The 16,012-nt window shown below is 36.8% G+C and overlaps 8 protein-coding genes across 8 annotated transcripts; 4 read left to right on the forward strand and 4 right to left on the reverse strand.

The window, feature by feature from the left end:
- Positions 1–72: 72 nt before the first annotated feature.
- B0P05DRAFT_599228 (uncharacterized protein) lies at positions 73–4,536 on the forward strand (the record flags this gene model as incomplete). Its single annotated transcript, XM_051583197.1, has 14 exons — positions 73–243; positions 298–366; positions 413–489; positions 537–608; positions 669–983; positions 1,033–1,885; positions 1,929–2,179; positions 2,236–2,472; positions 2,520–2,796; positions 2,845–3,048; positions 3,096–3,179; positions 3,235–3,295; positions 3,342–3,499; positions 3,545–4,536. Coding segments are annotated over 14 exons (3,821 nt in total), but the record flags the coding sequence as incomplete, so codon positions are not given.
- A 2-nt stretch (positions 4,537–4,538) lies between these two features.
- Positions 4,539–6,351, reverse strand: B0P05DRAFT_640204 (fumarate hydratase). Its single transcript, XM_051583740.1, has 9 exons — positions 6,255–6,351; positions 6,051–6,207; positions 5,935–6,005; positions 5,864–5,879; positions 5,711–5,814; positions 5,288–5,651; positions 4,965–5,243; positions 4,775–4,915; positions 4,539–4,727 (listed from the first exon to the last, which is right to left on the reverse strand). Exons 1-9 carry the CDS (start codon positions 6,338–6,340, stop codon positions 4,548–4,550), a joined length of 1,398 nt encoding a protein of 465 aa, XP_051431724.1. The 5' UTR covers positions 6,341–6,351; the 3' UTR covers positions 4,539–4,547.
- A 764-nt stretch (positions 6,352–7,115) lies between these two features.
- On the forward strand, positions 7,116–7,599 carry B0P05DRAFT_555376 (uncharacterized protein). The gene has a single exon (XM_051579788.1). It carries the CDS (start codon positions 7,192–7,194, stop codon positions 7,591–7,593), a length of 402 nt encoding a protein of 133 aa, XP_051431725.1. The 5' UTR covers positions 7,116–7,191; the 3' UTR covers positions 7,594–7,599.
- B0P05DRAFT_555378 (uncharacterized protein) lies at positions 7,600–8,872 on the reverse strand. The gene is made up of 3 exons (XM_051579789.1): positions 8,619–8,872; positions 8,456–8,568; positions 7,600–8,400 (listed from the first exon to the last, which is right to left on the reverse strand). The coding sequence occupies exons 1-3, from the start codon at positions 8,824–8,826 to the stop codon at positions 7,618–7,620; spliced, it is 1,104 nt and encodes a 367-aa protein (XP_051431726.1). The 5' UTR covers positions 8,827–8,872; the 3' UTR covers positions 7,600–7,617.
- A 223-nt stretch (positions 8,873–9,095) lies between these two features.
- Positions 9,096–10,530, forward strand: B0P05DRAFT_555380 (magnesium transporter NIPA-domain-containing protein). The gene is made up of 4 exons (XM_051579790.1): positions 9,096–9,495; positions 9,540–9,786; positions 9,835–9,994; positions 10,041–10,530. The coding sequence occupies exons 1-4, from the start codon at positions 9,186–9,188 to the stop codon at positions 10,443–10,445; spliced, it is 1,122 nt and encodes a 373-aa protein (XP_051431727.1). The 5' UTR covers positions 9,096–9,185; the 3' UTR covers positions 10,446–10,530.
- B0P05DRAFT_555383 (uncharacterized protein) lies at positions 10,502–11,728 on the reverse strand. The gene is made up of 3 exons (XM_051579791.1): positions 11,379–11,728; positions 11,089–11,335; positions 10,502–11,014 (listed from the first exon to the last, which is right to left on the reverse strand). The coding sequence occupies exons 1-3, from the start codon at positions 11,702–11,704 to the stop codon at positions 10,544–10,546; spliced, it is 1,044 nt and encodes a 347-aa protein (XP_051431728.1). The 5' UTR covers positions 11,705–11,728; the 3' UTR covers positions 10,502–10,543.
- A 1,058-nt stretch (positions 11,729–12,786) lies between these two features.
- On the reverse strand, positions 12,787–13,896 carry B0P05DRAFT_555385 (transcription factor Opi1-domain-containing protein). The gene is made up of 2 exons (XM_051579792.1): positions 13,438–13,896; positions 12,787–13,384 (listed from the first exon to the last, which is right to left on the reverse strand). The coding sequence occupies exons 1-2, from the start codon at positions 13,858–13,860 to the stop codon at positions 13,010–13,012; spliced, it is 798 nt and encodes a 265-aa protein (XP_051431729.1). The 5' UTR covers positions 13,861–13,896; the 3' UTR covers positions 12,787–13,009.
- An 870-nt stretch (positions 13,897–14,766) lies between these two features.
- Positions 14,767–15,898, forward strand: B0P05DRAFT_581067 (SHQ1 protein-domain-containing protein; the record flags this gene model as incomplete). The annotated part of the gene is made up of 4 exons (XM_051582066.1): positions 14,767–14,841; positions 14,893–14,960; positions 15,006–15,583; positions 15,675–15,898. The coding sequence occupies 4 exons, from the start codon at positions 14,767–14,769 to the stop codon at positions 15,896–15,898; spliced, it is 945 nt and encodes a 314-aa protein (XP_051431730.1).
- Positions 15,899–16,012: the final 114 nt, after the last annotated feature.

The following is a 16,012-nucleotide window of genomic DNA, read 5'->3' on the forward strand; positions in this document are numbered from 1 at the left end:
AAGCGCTTATTTCTTATTTGCCTGAACGAAATGAATCTCGTTTTTTTTCTTCTTCTTCTTCTTCTTCTTCAACAATGGTAGAGGAGTCTAGTTTTCAACCCATCATTACATTGTATGATGCTATTACTGACTCACCTGTGTTTCGCTCGAGTCTTTCTCATTACGATCAACAACTCGATCAGTTGGAGCACTGGCTTGACTCCTTTTCTCGTCAGTTGAGAGTCTATACAGACAAATTGAACAGTAAAGAACACAATGAATAAAGAAGTTAGAGTGTTTATGTATTATGGCATATAGAATTAAATGTAGAGACAATGACTTTATGTCAAAAGGCGATCCCTGAGGGAATCGATGACACTTTGATAGGTACCATTGATTCGGGAAAACCATTTCTCCATAATAACAATGATAGATCCAAATTTCTCGGGTGCTGTCATGAAAGGCTTTGCTGATGCATTACAGACAAGTTTATCATTCAAGACAAAACTAGTACATATTTATGCATGCAGAAATATGTTTCTCATACAGCTCAATAGGTACTTCATCTTGAAGAAAGTTTGATTTCACCTCTACAACAGTTTGTCAAGACGCATTTAAAAGATTTCAAGGTAGAGTGATTCATTGAAAGAGAGGAACATGCAGTCTCATGTGTGTGTGTATACATCTAGGGATTTAGAAAGCAATATGAAAAAGTACTCGAGAAATACGACACTCAGTTAGCAAAATACAGTTCAATCAACAAAACCAAAGATCCTTCTTCTATACGAGAAGCAGCCTTTCGATTACATGAAGCGAGAAAGGAATATGTTCGCATGTCAGGACAACATGTGTTACGTATCCTCAACTTTCGTTCTATGCTTGAGCGTCTCTTGATTGAACGTTTTTCAAGAGCGACCATGGCTCAGAAACGCTTTTATGATGAAATTCAAGTATGGACTAATTTAGACGCTGCTTTATCTTACTGGAAGCAATGGCTTGTTGACGTAGGTCAATGTATGTGTGTAAATATATAAGATACTTATTCTTTACAAGGACAAACTCACTTGCTCTTATCAACTCTACGAACAACAATTGGCTCGTAAACGACTTGAAGATGAGTTTATTCAGCTCACCATACCAGATCGTGATATTGAGAAATATGTACCTATGACTACTGAAAAAAAGGGTGATCGTCTCACTTATTCTACATGGGGATACTTATTTATCAAGACCTCTCGTCATTCATGGACTCGTAAATGGTTTTATGTTCATGGCGGCTATTTTGGATCATGTCAGGCAGACAAGAAAACAATTATCAGTGAAATACGTGTTCGCTTGACGGACTGCAAGGTCCAGGCTAGTGTAGACCTTGACAGAAGATTCTGTTTTGAAGTCAAGGCAACCAACCAACCTTCTTTTATCTTGCAGGCAGAGACAGAAGAAAGCATGCAGCGTTGGATTCAAGTGTTTCATCAAAATAAGCAATCCATAGAACAAACACCCTCAGTTCAACAACATCATGTTCAAGATGTCACTTTGTTACAGGACGCATCGATGGCTATGGTGTCTACCACACCTGACATCAAAGCTACTTTAGCAAACTCGTCCTCATTGACACCCTTGTTGGTCTGGGAGGCTGCTCGAGGTGGCTCTTGTTCTATTCAGCAGTTGCCTTCAGGTTCTTGGGGTATTCCTTGGTCACTTGTGCCTACAATGGTTAATCTGACAGAAGATAATATTGTAGAGAAACAAGTAAATCTGCCTCAAGTGGTTTGGCCCGCAAAAACAGCTTCTGTCGAGGTACCTCATGTTGATATGAATGGCTATACAGACAAAATGAACGGATTAAACAGGGAGCTACGCCATCTATTTAGTGGTGTAGGAACAGACGAAGTTGTGTTGGATGGTATGTATACCATCTGTGTATATACTCTCACAACTCTCTATAGTATTTGTATGCTGCTTAAGGAAGAAACCCAAAACTTTGAGACGAGACCATATCAAAGACATTCAGCAATCAAAATCAACACTCAATTCACCTTCAGCCGATTTATATGAAAATGAGCTGGTACATCAATTAGTTCAATTAGACAACTTGAGTCCTCTTTCAAGTTATGGTTATGCCTACACAGGGCGTGGGTTTATCACTCAGGATACATTTTGGTTCTATAGCTGTATCTTAATGACTTGTATCAACTCTGTATGTATAAAAGAGCGAAAGCTATATTCATTTTTTTCTTCTTCTTCTTTTAATAGGTTGCTATTCGACTCAAAGACATTGAAGAGATCAAGGTCATTAAAGACCCATCTATTCATAGACCTATGCATGATACAACCATTGCTATGAAGACGGACATGGTGATCTCTGTCAGTTTAGTATCCAATGCACAATGTGGCATGAAAGAACCTTTGATATTTGGGTTCTTGATGGACGATATTGAAGTGATTGCATCCAATCTTACCTTAGCCGTTGAAAACGCAAAGAGCAACAAGGTAACTTACTCCATATGACAACAAGCATGATATTGACGTATTCTTAGCCTTTACCAATCAAAGATCTTTTTAGTAAGATGCAACAGCTGTCACTCCACTTGGCTTCACACAAGAGTATTGTACTCAATGTCCCAGTAACATTCAGCAGTGCTATTTCGCAAATCAAAGAAAACCATTTGACAAGAACACATGCAGCTACTGTAGGTCCTGAATCTCAGGTGAATGCATCCGAAATCCTAAAAAGCGCACGTCAACGTGGAGACTCTGAGCCATTACCTCAAGTCATACCACCAGAGATGTCAATAGAATTACCCAAGCCTGATCGTAAGTGTCATTGTGTCTTATAACAAAATTGTACTGATCTATGAATAGCTGATATGCCGCCTGCTGATATCCAGTGCCCTGAGGGACCTGTACAGTGCAATTGTGAAGATCATTTAGATAGACAGGATGTACAACTCAATTTACCTATTTCAGCTAAACGATGTTTTGAACTCTTGTTTTCTGATGAACAGACTGCGCCTCCCACAAATGGTGGTGTTTGGGAAAGCAAAACAGCAGCTATTGAAGGACATGGTAAGTTGACTGAAATGATGCATGTGTTTATCGAAAAAATGCTTTAGATCTTTCTGTTACACCTTGGTCAAAGACAAATGGTGAATTGCAACGTGTGTTAAAGTATTGGATGCCTGTATCAAACCCTATTGGTAAGTCATAGCAATAACGCATATATGTATATATCACTCTCCTGAATGCCTCTAGTACGCATGAAAGAAGCTGAAGTAGTAGAAACTCAAGTACTTATCAACAAAGAAGATTACATGTGAGCAATTGATTTTTACTTCTTGTGCCTTACTAACTGAAAACAGTCGTTATACCGTTCAGATTTCTACCAAGACAGCAGCTCTTCCCTATGCAGATGCATTCATTCCTTCTGTTCGTTACTGTATCACTTGGGTCAACAAATCTGAGTGTCAGCTTACATGTTATTTAGGTGTGCATTGGGTCAAAAGTGTTCTTGTTCGAGGTAGGCAGTGTATAAATAAGATGCGTTAATTTAATTCTCGTGTAGCTATTGTAACAAGGGCAGCACTAAAAGGCATGTCTGACAGTGTTCAGGTGTTTATGCCTATCTTAGAAGAAGCTTCTGAAAAGATCAAAGCAGCTGTTGATCAAGAGCATCAACAAGGTCTTGAACATAACAACAGTCTTTTTGCCAACCAACATGAAGCTGGTAACAAGCCAAGTATGAGTTCCTTAACAGAAGAAAAGATAGCCCCTGAACCCGTATCTACGCCTCAGCCCAATAGGATCAAATCTATTCCTTCAATCACACATTTAAATCCAACAGAAAAAACGACACCTTCACCTTCTGTCTCGCTTGTAGCAGCGAACACAGCTAAACAAGCTAGTTTGCAAAAACCAATATCATCCAAAGAGATTCAACATGAAAAGCCTACACAAACAACATTAAAGACAACACATAGGTTTTCATCTTGTCACTGGCCTGTAAAAGACATGTGTCTTTTTAGTGTTCTTTTGATACTCTCTTTATTTACCTTGTACTCTTATTCGCAATCAAGTACCATCGTGAAACAAATCTCTCGGGATAAATTCGGGTGTCCTCTACTGCCCGTTGCTCTCTCCAAATCACGTTCCGTTTACCTTCGTGATATTCACAATGGCCTACTTTCAAACAACATGCAACCTCCTTACGCTCAAACAAGAAGCTTCCAAGTATTCATGGATCTCAAATCCAATATTTCTTTTGATGAAGATTATATCACAAGTCGCTACTGGCATGATCTAGACCATTATCGACTTGCTGTGGATCTGTACAGTAGTCGAGAGAAATTAGGTGTTTTACGACACGATATATTGCTTTTATTTCAAGCGCTCAATCGTGTCGATGCTCAGCTGATTGAAAGAGAATATATCAATTGGTTACTGGATATTCGGTTGAAATGTCAACGTCTGCCCTTATTGAATGAGGCGAATCGACACCAAAAAGCACAGATATTGTGCTTGGATGCAAAAGAACAATTGCTGGTGCATTTTAAATAAATAAAAAAACTTTATTTAGGGTTGATCATATGTTCAGGTCGAACAAAACGATCATAGTCTTCAGAGTTTAAATAGTTCAGGGCAAGCACAGCTTCTTTGAGCGTGGTGCCTTCTTTATGTGCCTTTTTAGCACATTGAGCAGCCTTATCATAGCCGATATGAGGGTTCAATGAAGTGACCAACATGAGAGACTACATTTCATGAATACAAATCTTATTTTTGGTATCATTTCACTTACTCTGTTCATAATTTCCTTGATATGTTCACGATTAGCAACAATGCCAACAACACAGTTATCCTTGAAAGATCGACAAACGTCACTTAAAAGCTGAATGGATTGAATTACATTTTTGATAATCACAGGCTTAAAGACATTCAACTAATACACGATTAAAAAAAAAAAAGGAACAAAACTTCTTATACTGTACCTCAAATTGGCCAAAACTGCCAGAAACAGTAACTGTAGTATGATTGCCCATGACCTGAGCACACACCATAGTCAAGGCTTCACATTGCGTAGGGTTTACTTTGCCAGGCATGATTGAGGACCCAGGTTCGTTCTCAGGCAAACTCAATTCACCAAGACCACAACGAGGGCCTGATCCGAGGAAACGAATATCATTACCAATCTTCATCAGTGAGACAGCAATCGTGTTTAAGGCACCAGAGCATTCCACCATCGCATCATTACTAGCCAATGCTTCAAACTAAGCCAGACAGTTATTTGTTTGTTTATTCTGATGAAACTTACTTTATTGGGGGCTGTTTCAAATGCATAGCCTGTGGTTTCAGAAACAGCTTGTGCAATCTTGCAATCAAAGCCCTTTTGTGTATTTAAGCCAGTACCCACAGCAGTACCACCTTGGGCCAAACGAGATAAACGAGGTAAGGTGGACTGAATACGCTCAATACCATAAGACAATTGTTGAACATAACCACTGAATTCCTGACCAAGTGTTAAAGGAGTAGCGTCTTGGAGATGAGTACGACCAATTTTGATAATGTCTTGGAATTCTTCTGATTTGGCTTGTAATGCATCACGAAGTTCTTTTAATGCTGGAATCAGATCTTGGTTGATTTCAACCACCGCAGCGATATGCATTGCAGTAGGGAAACTAGTGTTCTGAATGAGTTTATGCCTGATCATGATGTGAATGCGTATTTGATTACTCACGTATCGTTTGATGACTGAGACATATTAACATGATCATTGGGATGGACAGGTGTTTTGCTGCCTAACTTGCCACCTAAAATCTCAATAGCTCGGTTGGAAATAACCTGTGTACAAGCTCAATGCGATGGATAAATGCAGATCTATTGGACTTACCTCATTGACATTCATGCTAAACAATAATAACCATGAGCATATATCATAATAATATACAGTAGATGACTTACTGTGTTTGAGTACCAGATCCTGTTTGCCAGACAACCAAAGGAAATTGATCATTGTGCTTTCCTTCCATCACCTTAAAAATAATAAATACATGATGTTTGCATAAAATTAAGCTTACTTCAGTAGCAGCTTGCTGAATGGCTTCTGAGATCTTGGGATCCATCCCATATTCCATGTTCACTTTAGCAGCACATTTCTTAAGAATACCAAATGCTTTGATTAAAGCAGGAGGCATACGTTCAGTAACGCCACCAATTTTAAAGTTTTCCAGAGATCTATGTATTCAAAATTAGGATATGATTCAGGAACGCGTATTTTATACCTTTGTGTTTGTGCACCCCAATAGACATTGGCAGGGACTTGAAGGTCGCCAAAAGAATCAGTTTCAATACGATATTCAGTACTCATGGTTCAGAAACAAGAAAAAAAAGAAAAGTAAACAAAAGAGATGTGACTCTTATACAAATGCATTTTGAGTTTTGTTTCTCCGCATAAACAACCAATTGTCAATCATGATCGCTTTTTCAGCAAGTGAATATCTTTAATTAAAAACAATTACAATGGACAGCTGTAAGCCTGAGTCTCTCCCCCTCTTTCAACAGATTCAGTAAGCGTTGAAAACGAGCTTGTGATGTTCTTTTGAGGTACCATATTTTCAGTATGAATGAAAGGTCTATTGTTGCATTTATATTCCCTTGTCTCATGGGTCTGGACAGCTATTTGTCGTTAGAGTATTCAACCAATGCGTTTATGGCTAGTAGGTTTAGTAGATCGAAAATGTTTATTTCTTAAAGAACATTAAATGATTGTGCATTTTAGTGTAAGTATGATTTGTTTGTTGTTAGATCTTACGAATACACAAGCCTAGATTCTTTTTTTTTTCTAGGGAGATTGGCTCCGAAAAAAGGTTGTCAAAAGAATTTGCCTACAGCTCAAGTTATTTCTTGAATGGCTAATTAGTCAACGAAAAGCACCTTCTCTCTCTCTCTCTGCTGACTCTTCTATATATATGTACTTTCTTTATCTGCTTCTTACACTTTCTTCTTCCTTAATTATCTAATAAAGTATGGTCAAGCATAGTCTTTTAGTTTCCTCAGAACCTAATTTTTTTTTTTATTAAATGTCTATTTAAACATCCGAGAGTACAAATGGGGACCCCACGTGGACATCTCCCCCCCCCCCCCATCAGACGATATTTTTTTCTTCCACGTTGTTGGCTGAACCACAAATGCGCAAATTTTCCCTTTCACCCCATTTTGATGAATAACAAGACTGCCTATCAAATATTAGGCGTTGACTCTTTTACTTCACAAAAAGAGATACGCAAAAAATACTTGACACTCTGTAAACTGCATCATCCAGATATTGCAAAGACAAAGACGATTGACTTTAGAGAAATCACCGCAGCATATGAATGGCTATCAAATAAGACACAACAACAACACTATTCTGAGCCTAGAAGGAGTCCAATCAATACTTTGCTTTGGACAAGGAGAAGTTACTTTGCTGGTTTGGGATTAGCTGCTTTTACTTTGCTATATTTCTATCAAGATACAACACCTAAAAGAACAACAACAACAAATAGTTACAAACAAATCAAAAGTGATATTCCTCCTTGGGAAGCAGCTGGTCTAAGTTTCCGTGAATGGCAAAAAAGATAATAACTGTATTTTATTCATATATTATTAAAAGATAATTTCTTGCATTAAATGAGATGGCTTTCTATGTCCACCACGAATAAAAGGGTCTTTTCTTCTAGGTAAAAAGCCTCTTGGTTTTAAAGGACTTAGAAGCTTTCTACCTCTCATCATATTGAGTTCAGCGGAAATCATACGCAGATGATCAGGGTTTGATCTTGTATCTCTTGTATATGTATTGGTATCTGGGTTAAATCTTGGTTGTGTCGTGGCTTCAGATCTTCTCTTTTGTGATAAAGGACGTCTGGGTGGTATAGGCATAGGAATCAATTTATTGATGCGTTTCTTTGTTTTGACAAGTGCATCTGTTTCCTGCTTTTTCTGAACAGGTGGTGGTGGTGAAGAAGAAGGGGAGACTAAAAGTAATGATTGTTTCAACTTTGCTAATGTCGCTTTCCATAATTCATGATCTGTATTTGATAAATGAGGTGGAGAAGAGGATATTGCATAAGAAGCCGTCGTAGTAGAAGATACGGGTGATGATTTTTGTGTAAATGATGATACGGAATGTCGACGTAACAAATCTTTATGGTGCAAAAACTTGCTAGAATTGGTCTTTTTCTTTAAATAGCTATCTTCTTCTTCGTCGTCTTCTTCGTCTTCATCATCGTCTTCTTCTTCTTCATCAGAATCATCCATCATGTCATCCAGTTGTTGTACCTGAACTTGTTCTTCTATGTATTTCTCACTCAGAGAAGGTGGTGGCATATGTAATGGCAGCACTTCTGTAAAGAAATCTGCAGATAGAAAGTTTCTAAAAGGCGATTGTACCTAAGTATGAAGATGAGTTTATTATTTTGTTCATATCTTATTAGTGTGTACTTACCAATTCTTCTTCATCAGGTAATGATTCCTTACTATCTACTTGAATCCAATCTTCTACGTGGGACATTCTTCTCATAGGCTTGCTTCTACTTTCAGCAGTAATGCCCTGCTTCTCTTTTTTTATTCTCTTTTTTTCCTTTTGCTCAGCATAGGAGGAATATCACCATATGGCTTTGTCGTTGTCTGTGCTGCTAGTTGCTTTATGATTTCTCGATAAGACAACTCTGTATCTGTTTGTCCTGGGATAGTAATTGGTTTAGAAACTGGTAACATGGTTACCATGGTAGCCGTGGTACTGATAGTAGTACTCGTACTCGTACTACTGGCTTTGGTAGTGGAAGTAGTGGCAGTAGTGATAGTCGTTGTTGGCATAAGAAAATAAAATAAAAAAAAGGAGAGAAATGAAAAAGAAAAAAAAGAAAGGTTTCAACACTACACCGTGAATTCTAATTCAAGTCTTTTTTTTTTTCAAAGGTACCTTTCCATTCAATGCCGGACAAGTCGGACATCCCCTTGTGCGGTAATTTATCCTAAAGAGTTACCAATCATTTGATGCTATCAAGAGAACATATATATTTTAAGCCCAATATCGAATAGCCTGTCCCTCAAAGCCCGTTCGTTTATGTTTTATTTATGATCCAGCTACATTTAATTCAAAGGCATAAATGAAATATAAATTATTTTGGGCTTCAAATTTAATTTGAATCTTTCTTTCTTTCTTAATATTCACTATGAATACCAACGAGATTTGGAGTCCTCTTCTAGTTGCACTCATAGCCAGTATGACACAGGCTTTTGGTATTTCACTTCAAAGAAAGTCCCATCTCGTTCAACAAGATTCTACTGTGCCACTTTATAAAAGACCTTTATGGGTTTCTGGCTTCTTGATTTACACTCTTTCGAATCTCGTTGGATCGACTTGTACAATAGGTTATTTGCCTATCGTCATATTAGCCCCCGTAGGCGCTATTGGACTTGTGTTTAATGCCGTCTTTGCTAAATGGATATTGGGTGATCCATTTACTAAACGCACTATTTTCGGTAAAATAATCATAATATATACACATAGACTAAATAGTAGATAGGCACTGCATTGATTGTGATAGGCGCAGGATTGATTGCAGGGTTTGGTACTGTGCCTGAGCCAAATCATACTTTAGAGGACTTGATCAAGCTTTACAAAAGACCTTCTTTTATTATTTATTTTTCGTTGGTTGAGGCTTTCATTTTTATTGGTTTATCTGCAACACATATCGTTGAACATCTAATGAAAATCAGACCTTATGATTGGCTTGGTGCTATCCCTGATCTGAAAATGTATTTGGGCATTAGGTATGCTTCTATATGAATAGAAAGAAATGACTGACATGTCATGTTTAGTTATGGTATTCTTGGTGCAAACATCAGTAGTCAAGCTATGTTGTTTGCTAAAAGTGGATTAGAATTATTGATGTTGAGTATTTTTCAACACGAAAATCAGTTTGTGTATCCTCTGACTTGGGCCATTGTGTTTGCTTTAGTGTTTACGGCTATTCTACAAGTAAGAAAAACATGTTGGTAACTGTGCATTAACTTGGTTTATATAGCTCTATTATTTAAACCGTGGTGTTCAATTATGTGATACTATCATTTTGGTACCGCTTAATTTCTGTTCTTTTAACGTATCTTGTCTGTTTAATGGGCTTGTTTACTATAACCAAGTGAATCGACTGTATTGGTGGCAATTACTTGTTGTGTTGATCGGGATTATTAGTCTGATATGTGGTGTCTTGGTGATTTCTTTACAACAACAACCTGCACCTATTATGCTTTCAGACGATACAGATCAGTCCTTTTGTTCGACTTCCTCAACTTATTCACAGCCATTGTTCCTCAAGTCATCTTCGCTGGACGAAGAGGCAGGTATGTCCTGGTGGACACGTATGAAGCTCATTTATAAAAAGCCTGCCAATGAACCAGACGAGTATACAGGCTTATTAAATTCCATTTGATGACAATACTATGTGTTGGTTAATTTTTTGTGGATACCCTTCTCTTATTACTATTATTATTATTAAAAAAAAGTATTGCGTTTTATTTGATGGAAAGTCTACATATAAGTTACTTTAGTTCCCATTTTGACAGTCTGCCATAACTTGTTTAAAAAGGCTTGTAAGGCAGCAGAGAATCGTCCTCGTTGTCCACGCAATAAGGCAAATAAGGCAAAGAGCAAGACCAACACAACACCTGAAGTTGTCATACCTTTTGTTGTGATCTGATGGATCCAATCTTGTATTTTTTTGGTTGTGCTTATCATCGAACGTGAAGACGACACTGCTGGCAATGGTTGTCTTTCTTGTTCTGGCTCTTGTTCTAATACAACCTCTTCCTGTTGCTCTTCTTGTTCTTTGGATGTTTTTTCTTGCTCTTGTTTCAAATAAGCAGCTTCTTCTAGTTGTCTTCTCTCTATTTCTTTTTGTTTCTCTTCTGCTGCTAATTTGGCAGCCTCTTCAAGCTTCTTTTTTTGTTGGCGTTCATTCTCAACCAATGTCTGTTGATCTTGAAGGTTTGCCAATAGTCCCTACATCATCATTTGAATAAAAAGGCTGTTTGGGATGACCTCTTTCTCTCTCTCTCTTTCTTTTTTTCTCTTACCTTTTTCTTGGCCTCATTTAGAACAGAATTGTATTGAACAAATGTCTTTGCTGATTCAAAATCTTCCATGCCAGGTAAGATACGTGTGATATATAGATCCACTACTGAGATGTAACCCAAGGCTATTTGATCCTGGTCTTGGTTTGCTGCAATATGATCTAGAAATTCATCAGATAAGGCAGCAAACCATGCTTCAGCAGCATCTCTTGCCACGCCAAGTTGATCCAATTTCAAATACATCACTAAACTAAGTATGATCAATACTTGACAGCCATCATGTATAACCTTACCAAGAAGATACAATTCTTGCATCTGTATCACTGACACTACCAAATCCTTCATGTGTCACTTTGTTCCAAATAGCACGGCATAATTCTTGTTCAGAAGGAGCATGATCAATACCGAGTGATTTGATATTGATACCTAAAAAGGGTGTATGTTCGAGTAAAGTAGAGGCGATATTCAAGTAAAGTGTCCAGATATTCACTTTTAACAAGCTTGACTGATCGTGTGGTTCAGAAGCTGCGATGGCCCTTAAACAAGTAGTGGCAGCTGGTGTGTATTTTCGAAGTAAATAAGAACGAAGTGCTTTTTCATAGAGAGTCTGTACATCCATTTTGTTAAAAAAAATAAAAAAAAAAAAAAAGGCTGTGGGGAAACCTTTTCAGCATTATTAAGGCGGTTTCTTATATGCGCCAATGGAATTTCATGTGAAGAAAAAAAAGAGATTACGTAAATTTTATTCCTACATGCTTTCTTTTTCAGTTTGATGACTTGTAAAGAAAAAGAGAAATACAGTATTAATTTGTGGACTGTTGTTTTAACTAAAAGAATAATACCAACTTTGTTTGTTTGTTAATAAGTTTGTAACTAATGATTGCAAATTATAATTAAAACTAACCAAGTGATGCTGGTAATAAAAGCGATAATTATAAAAGTAGTCTTGAGGTTGTATGTGTGTTTTTTAGAAGTTTTAGAGAGAAATGGGGAGAAATGAAAGTGAATGAAAGAGTTGTAATTAAGAATTACACTCTTGGTTGCACGTAAATTTATATAATGACAAAATAACGAATCTCAAAATAAAGGTGCATATTGCAAAAGTTCAATATTCAGGTCATCACAAATCAGTATTTTAAATCAAGCAATTAGCAGGAATCATGTTATCATATGTAACTGAAATTCACAGCCAAAGAAGGAACTTGCAGCCATCTTGGCCAAGAAATTGTAATGTCGCCTTGAGAAACTCGGAGAGTTGAAGCTAGAGAGTAACATTTTCATATCTGGTTGAATGAGTTTGCTCCATAAAACTAACCAAAGGTCTTTAGAACATGGCTTACCTTACTTTTTCTTTTTTGCTTGCTTTCTTTCCTTGTCGGCAACACAATGGTAGAAAAAAAGAAGATGGAAGAAAGTAATGTTTATTTTAAAGCAGCCATGAGCTCAATGTATGTTGTCTTTATTATCAACAAACTCTCTCTATCTACCCTCTCATTCTTTTCTTATCTAAAATACGAATGGCATTAATTTATACAAAAGCGTTCTGTTTTGACATGTAAAAAAGAAACTATCTTGATAGAGACAAGGGCACTACAAAGTCTAAATATGACAGTTGCTTGTTTAAAGTTCAGAATGAACAATTCATTTCTATATAGAAAATTTATTAATCGTTGAGCAAGGCACATCTCTCTCTTTCTCTCTCTCTCTCTCTGTACAACAGCACAAAATTAATGAAAATCATCTTTTGATACATTGCACACATAAAGCAGGGTAGGGTTACATGTTACTGTGGTAGGTTTCTTATCTGCGCGCATCATGTACAAATAGCCAAATTATGCACATTTATTTGAAAGTGACCTTTAAATGTAAGGCACAGATTAGGAACAATGAAAAGATTAGAATACAATGAACGATTTTCCCCAATTTATGATGTGGAAGAACTGGTTCGAGAAATATGAAGGTTACGAATAGGTGGTAACAAGACATTACAGAAATCATCTTTTTCGTCTTGCATTGTACAGGAATTGTTTAGATCTTCAAAGTGCTTGGGCGTCAATGAAGGTAATTGGACATTATTGTTTATGCTTGGGGAAATAGGATTCATCATTCGCAATCTCTCTAGCCAGCCTTCTGCTCGTTGAATCGTGTCTTCAAAGACGGATTGTATTGAACGCAGCATGTCGGTTGATTCTTTACCAAATGCTAGTAATCTTAAGGCAACATCTTCTTGCTTATAGGTGTCATGCTTTGTTTGTTGTTGTATCACATCGTTATTTGTCTCACCATCATACATCGAGGCCTAAAGAACAAAGAGATTAAGAATGAGAAGCCTTTTTTTTGTTTATCTTTTACCCATCGATTAGGTAAACTGAGAATAGCTCCCCGAATGCTCGCTTTTGCTTGATAAGGTAAAGCATTACCTGCATAGCACGTAATAATATCAATCACTTTTCGTAATGTAGTGACCATATTTTTTTTAATGCTAGACAAAAGCATGGGTTGTTCTTGTTTTTGGCGTGTAGCCAAAGAAACCAGAAAATCCCGAGCAAGACTCATTTGATGAGCTAGTTGTTGAATGGCATAGTGTAGCCAATTCGAGCAATATTTAAGACATTTCATGGACTCTTCACTCACAACAGCAGCCGTTGATCCTGCTGCTGATCCTGCCCCAACGACAATTTGCTGCCATGTAGAAGGTGTATACGATTCTGATAACTTGACTGTGTTCGTATCAGATCGTTTATTCGTTGTTGTTGCTGTAATTGTATAATTCATGAATAGAAAAAGTAAGTAAAATAAAGAGAAGGAAAAAGAAAGAACAAAACACAAGTTGTTTGTTTTATGGATCACAACTTTTCTTTCACATGCTTGCTTGTTTTTTTTTTTTTTTTTTTACTCAGGATTGATATTCTAGTTTGACATATGAAAAGACAGGTCTATTATGGTTTCCTTTCTGACCAAAGATATTATATAGAATAAATAGATCACTCGAATGACTTGTAAGGCAGAATATGGCCGAAAATGAGGCGAGAAAAAGCATCGTTTATTTTTGATTGCTTGGCCCATTTTTTTTTTCATCTTTTTACCCCATTCATTTTTTTTATTGAATTACATGTTCCCCCCACAATTTGTAATGACCATGGTTTAGTGGTCAATGTGGATAAATTCAAGTTTAACTCGAGTACAATTACTCGGTTATGTATTGGAGGCAACAACTCATCTACATATGCAAGAACAAAAAAAAAAAGCATATGGTAAATTTCGTATCAAGTAAATACAGAACACTGATAAACAAAGAATAAAAAAGGTGCCTGAAAAAAAGGGAGGCCATTCTTTGTCTCTTTGCTTACCACGTCTTGTTTGATAAGTCTTTTTTTTTTTTTTTGCTTTGCATAGACGCAATCGAATCACTATGCTTCTTCATATGCAACAATTCTTTTTTTTTCTTTAGTCAAAATAATGACATTATGGTCGTTGTCTGATGATCAGATAACTTAAATTTCCTCAAATTTACAATGTTATCTTGATTGGCTCTCTTTTGCCTATAATGCAAGAACGATTGACAAGCATTCATTTGTATCCATATCGGTTAGATAGTGTAACATCAAAAAGCAGTCCTCAAGATGAAAGGTCAAAAAAAAAGAAAAAAAAAAAGGCATTTTTGTAGTTTTATAGCTTTCAATGATCACACCTACATTCAAAGTAGATCAAGACGAGAATTCAGTTATTATTGTCATTGACACACCTTATGTTCGAGTAAGTTGTCCTTTTATGGGAGAAAGCAGCTGAATAACAAGATCGCAATAGGCTCAAGACGTTGATCTTTATGTTGAAAGAACAGAGTTTCGCTTCTATCTTCGTCCTTATTTCTTAAGGCAAGTCGTTCATAATCCAATCCTGCCTAACCATTTTGCTCTTAGACTTCATTTCCCCGCCAATATTGTTGAGGACGACGATTCAAAAGCATCCTACGACCCTTCCGCTGGTCAATTTACTATTCGCGTTACTAAGGAAACCAAAGGCCAACACTTTGCAGACCTTGATTTACTAACAAAGCTATTAGCCAGAACAGGCGAATCATCCGCTAAGACTAAAGAGCCAAAAAAACCATTGATTGAAGTAGTCAGTAGCAGCAATGAAGAACAACAAGCGCCTTTGGAAGATACAGAAATTCAAGATGCCATCGATTTTAATTGGGAATTGCCACAAGAACTTCCTTCAGCAGACAGTGAGTTGAATCTGAATGCACATTACGGGTTCAACAATCAATACAATGGATATTTTAAGCATGTACAAGAGACATTAAACGAAATCAATGAGATTCATGAACCTGAAAAATCAACGGCAGAAAGTCGACGTAAAGAACGCATTGAAATCGAAAATGCTTGTTTTAATGAAGATCACTACTGCATGGACTATGTGAACGATGAAGAAATCAAAGAATTGATAAAGTACAAAACAATATACTCTAAAGAACTCAAGCGTATTCAAAAGAATAGTAAGCAATATTATAACAAAGTACAATGTATATTAATCAAATACAGAACCTTTAGTTCAAGAAATAACACCTAACGATAGCGATAGAAAAGAATCTTTATTGAAATTCACGAGTAAAGAAGAGAGCATGATGCGTGATCTGCCTAACAAAGAATATCTTTTGTCCTCCGAAAAAAGCACTTATCTCGGTCTTGTGGATCTCTTGTTTGCTTATAGTTATAATCTTCGAGTGACAGAAGGAGATAATAATGTGGAATCTGTCTGGTGCACTGGTAAAATTAGTCCTACATTATCATCCTTAGAGGTTTGTTGCTGAATTTTGTTGGCGCCTTTTTTTTTTTACTTATTTATGTGTAGCAATTTTCTGTACTCAAAGATACATTGATTTCTTGTTATCGACGTGCATTGACATACCCCCTATACAGAAATT

The sequence above is a fragment of the Gilbertella persicaria genome (genome assembly GCF_025201335.1).
Source record: "Gilbertella persicaria strain CBS 190.32 chromosome Unknown B0P05scaffold_42, whole genome shotgun sequence".
In the NCBI taxonomy this organism is placed as follows: domain Eukaryota; kingdom Fungi; phylum Mucoromycota; class Mucoromycetes; order Mucorales; family Choanephoraceae; genus Gilbertella; species Gilbertella persicaria.

Excerpts from the sequence above, each read along its gene's own strand:
- B0P05DRAFT_555380 (XM_051579790.1), top strand. The coding sequence starts at position 9,186 with ATGAATACCAACGAGATTTGGAGTCCTCTTCTAGTTGCACTCATAGCC. Across the intron at positions 9,787-9,834 it reads AAAATGTATTTGGGCATTAG|TTATGGTATTCTTGGTGCAA; the intron begins GTATGCTTCTAT and ends TGTCATGTTTAG. Across the intron at positions 9,995-10,040 it reads TGTTTACGGCTATTCTACAA|CTCTATTATTTAAACCGTGG; the intron begins GTAAGAAAAACA and ends TGGTTTATATAG.
- B0P05DRAFT_640204 (XM_051583740.1), bottom strand. The coding sequence starts at position 6,340 with ATGAGTACTGAATATCGTATTGAAACTGATTCTTTTGGCGACCTTCAA. Across the intron at positions 4,916-4,964 it reads GCAGTTTTGGCCAATTTGAG|TTGAATGTCTTTAAGCCTGT; the intron begins GTACAGTATAAG and ends ATCGTGTATTAG. Across the intron at positions 4,728-4,774 it reads TCAAGGAAATTATGAACAGA|TCTCTCATGTTGGTCACTTC; the intron begins GTAAGTGAAATG and ends CATGAAATGTAG.
- B0P05DRAFT_555383 (XM_051579791.1), bottom strand. The coding sequence starts at position 11,704 with ATGGATGTACAGACTCTCTATGAAAAAGCACTTCGTTCTTATTTACTT. Across the intron at positions 11,336-11,378 it reads GCAAGAATTGTATCTTCTTG|TTTAGTGATGTATTTGAAAT; the intron begins GTAAGGTTATAC and ends GATCATACTTAG. Across the intron at positions 11,015-11,088 it reads TAAATGAGGCCAAGAAAAAG|GGACTATTGGCAAACCTTCA; the intron begins GTAAGAGAAAAA and ends ATGATGATGTAG.
- B0P05DRAFT_555376 (XM_051579788.1), top strand. The coding sequence starts at position 7,192 with ATGAATAACAAGACTGCCTATCAAATATTAGGCGTTGACTCTTTTACT.
- B0P05DRAFT_555385 (XM_051579792.1), bottom strand. The coding sequence starts at position 13,860 with ATGAATTATACAATTACAGCAACAACAACGAATAAACGATCTGATACG. Across the intron at positions 13,385-13,437 it reads TCAGTTTACCTAATCGATGG|GCCTCGATGTATGATGGTGA; the intron begins GTAAAAGATAAA and ends TTTGTTCTTTAG.
- B0P05DRAFT_555378 (XM_051579789.1), bottom strand. The coding sequence starts at position 8,826 with ATGCCAACAACGACTATCACTACTGCCACTACTTCCACTACCAAAGCC. Across the intron at positions 8,569-8,618 it reads GACAACGACAAAGCCATATG|AGAAGCAGGGCATTACTGCT; the intron begins GTGATATTCCTC and ends GAATAAAAAAAG. Across the intron at positions 8,401-8,455 it reads TACCTGATGAAGAAGAATTG|GTACAATCGCCTTTTAGAAA; the intron begins GTAAGTACACAC and ends CTTCATACTTAG.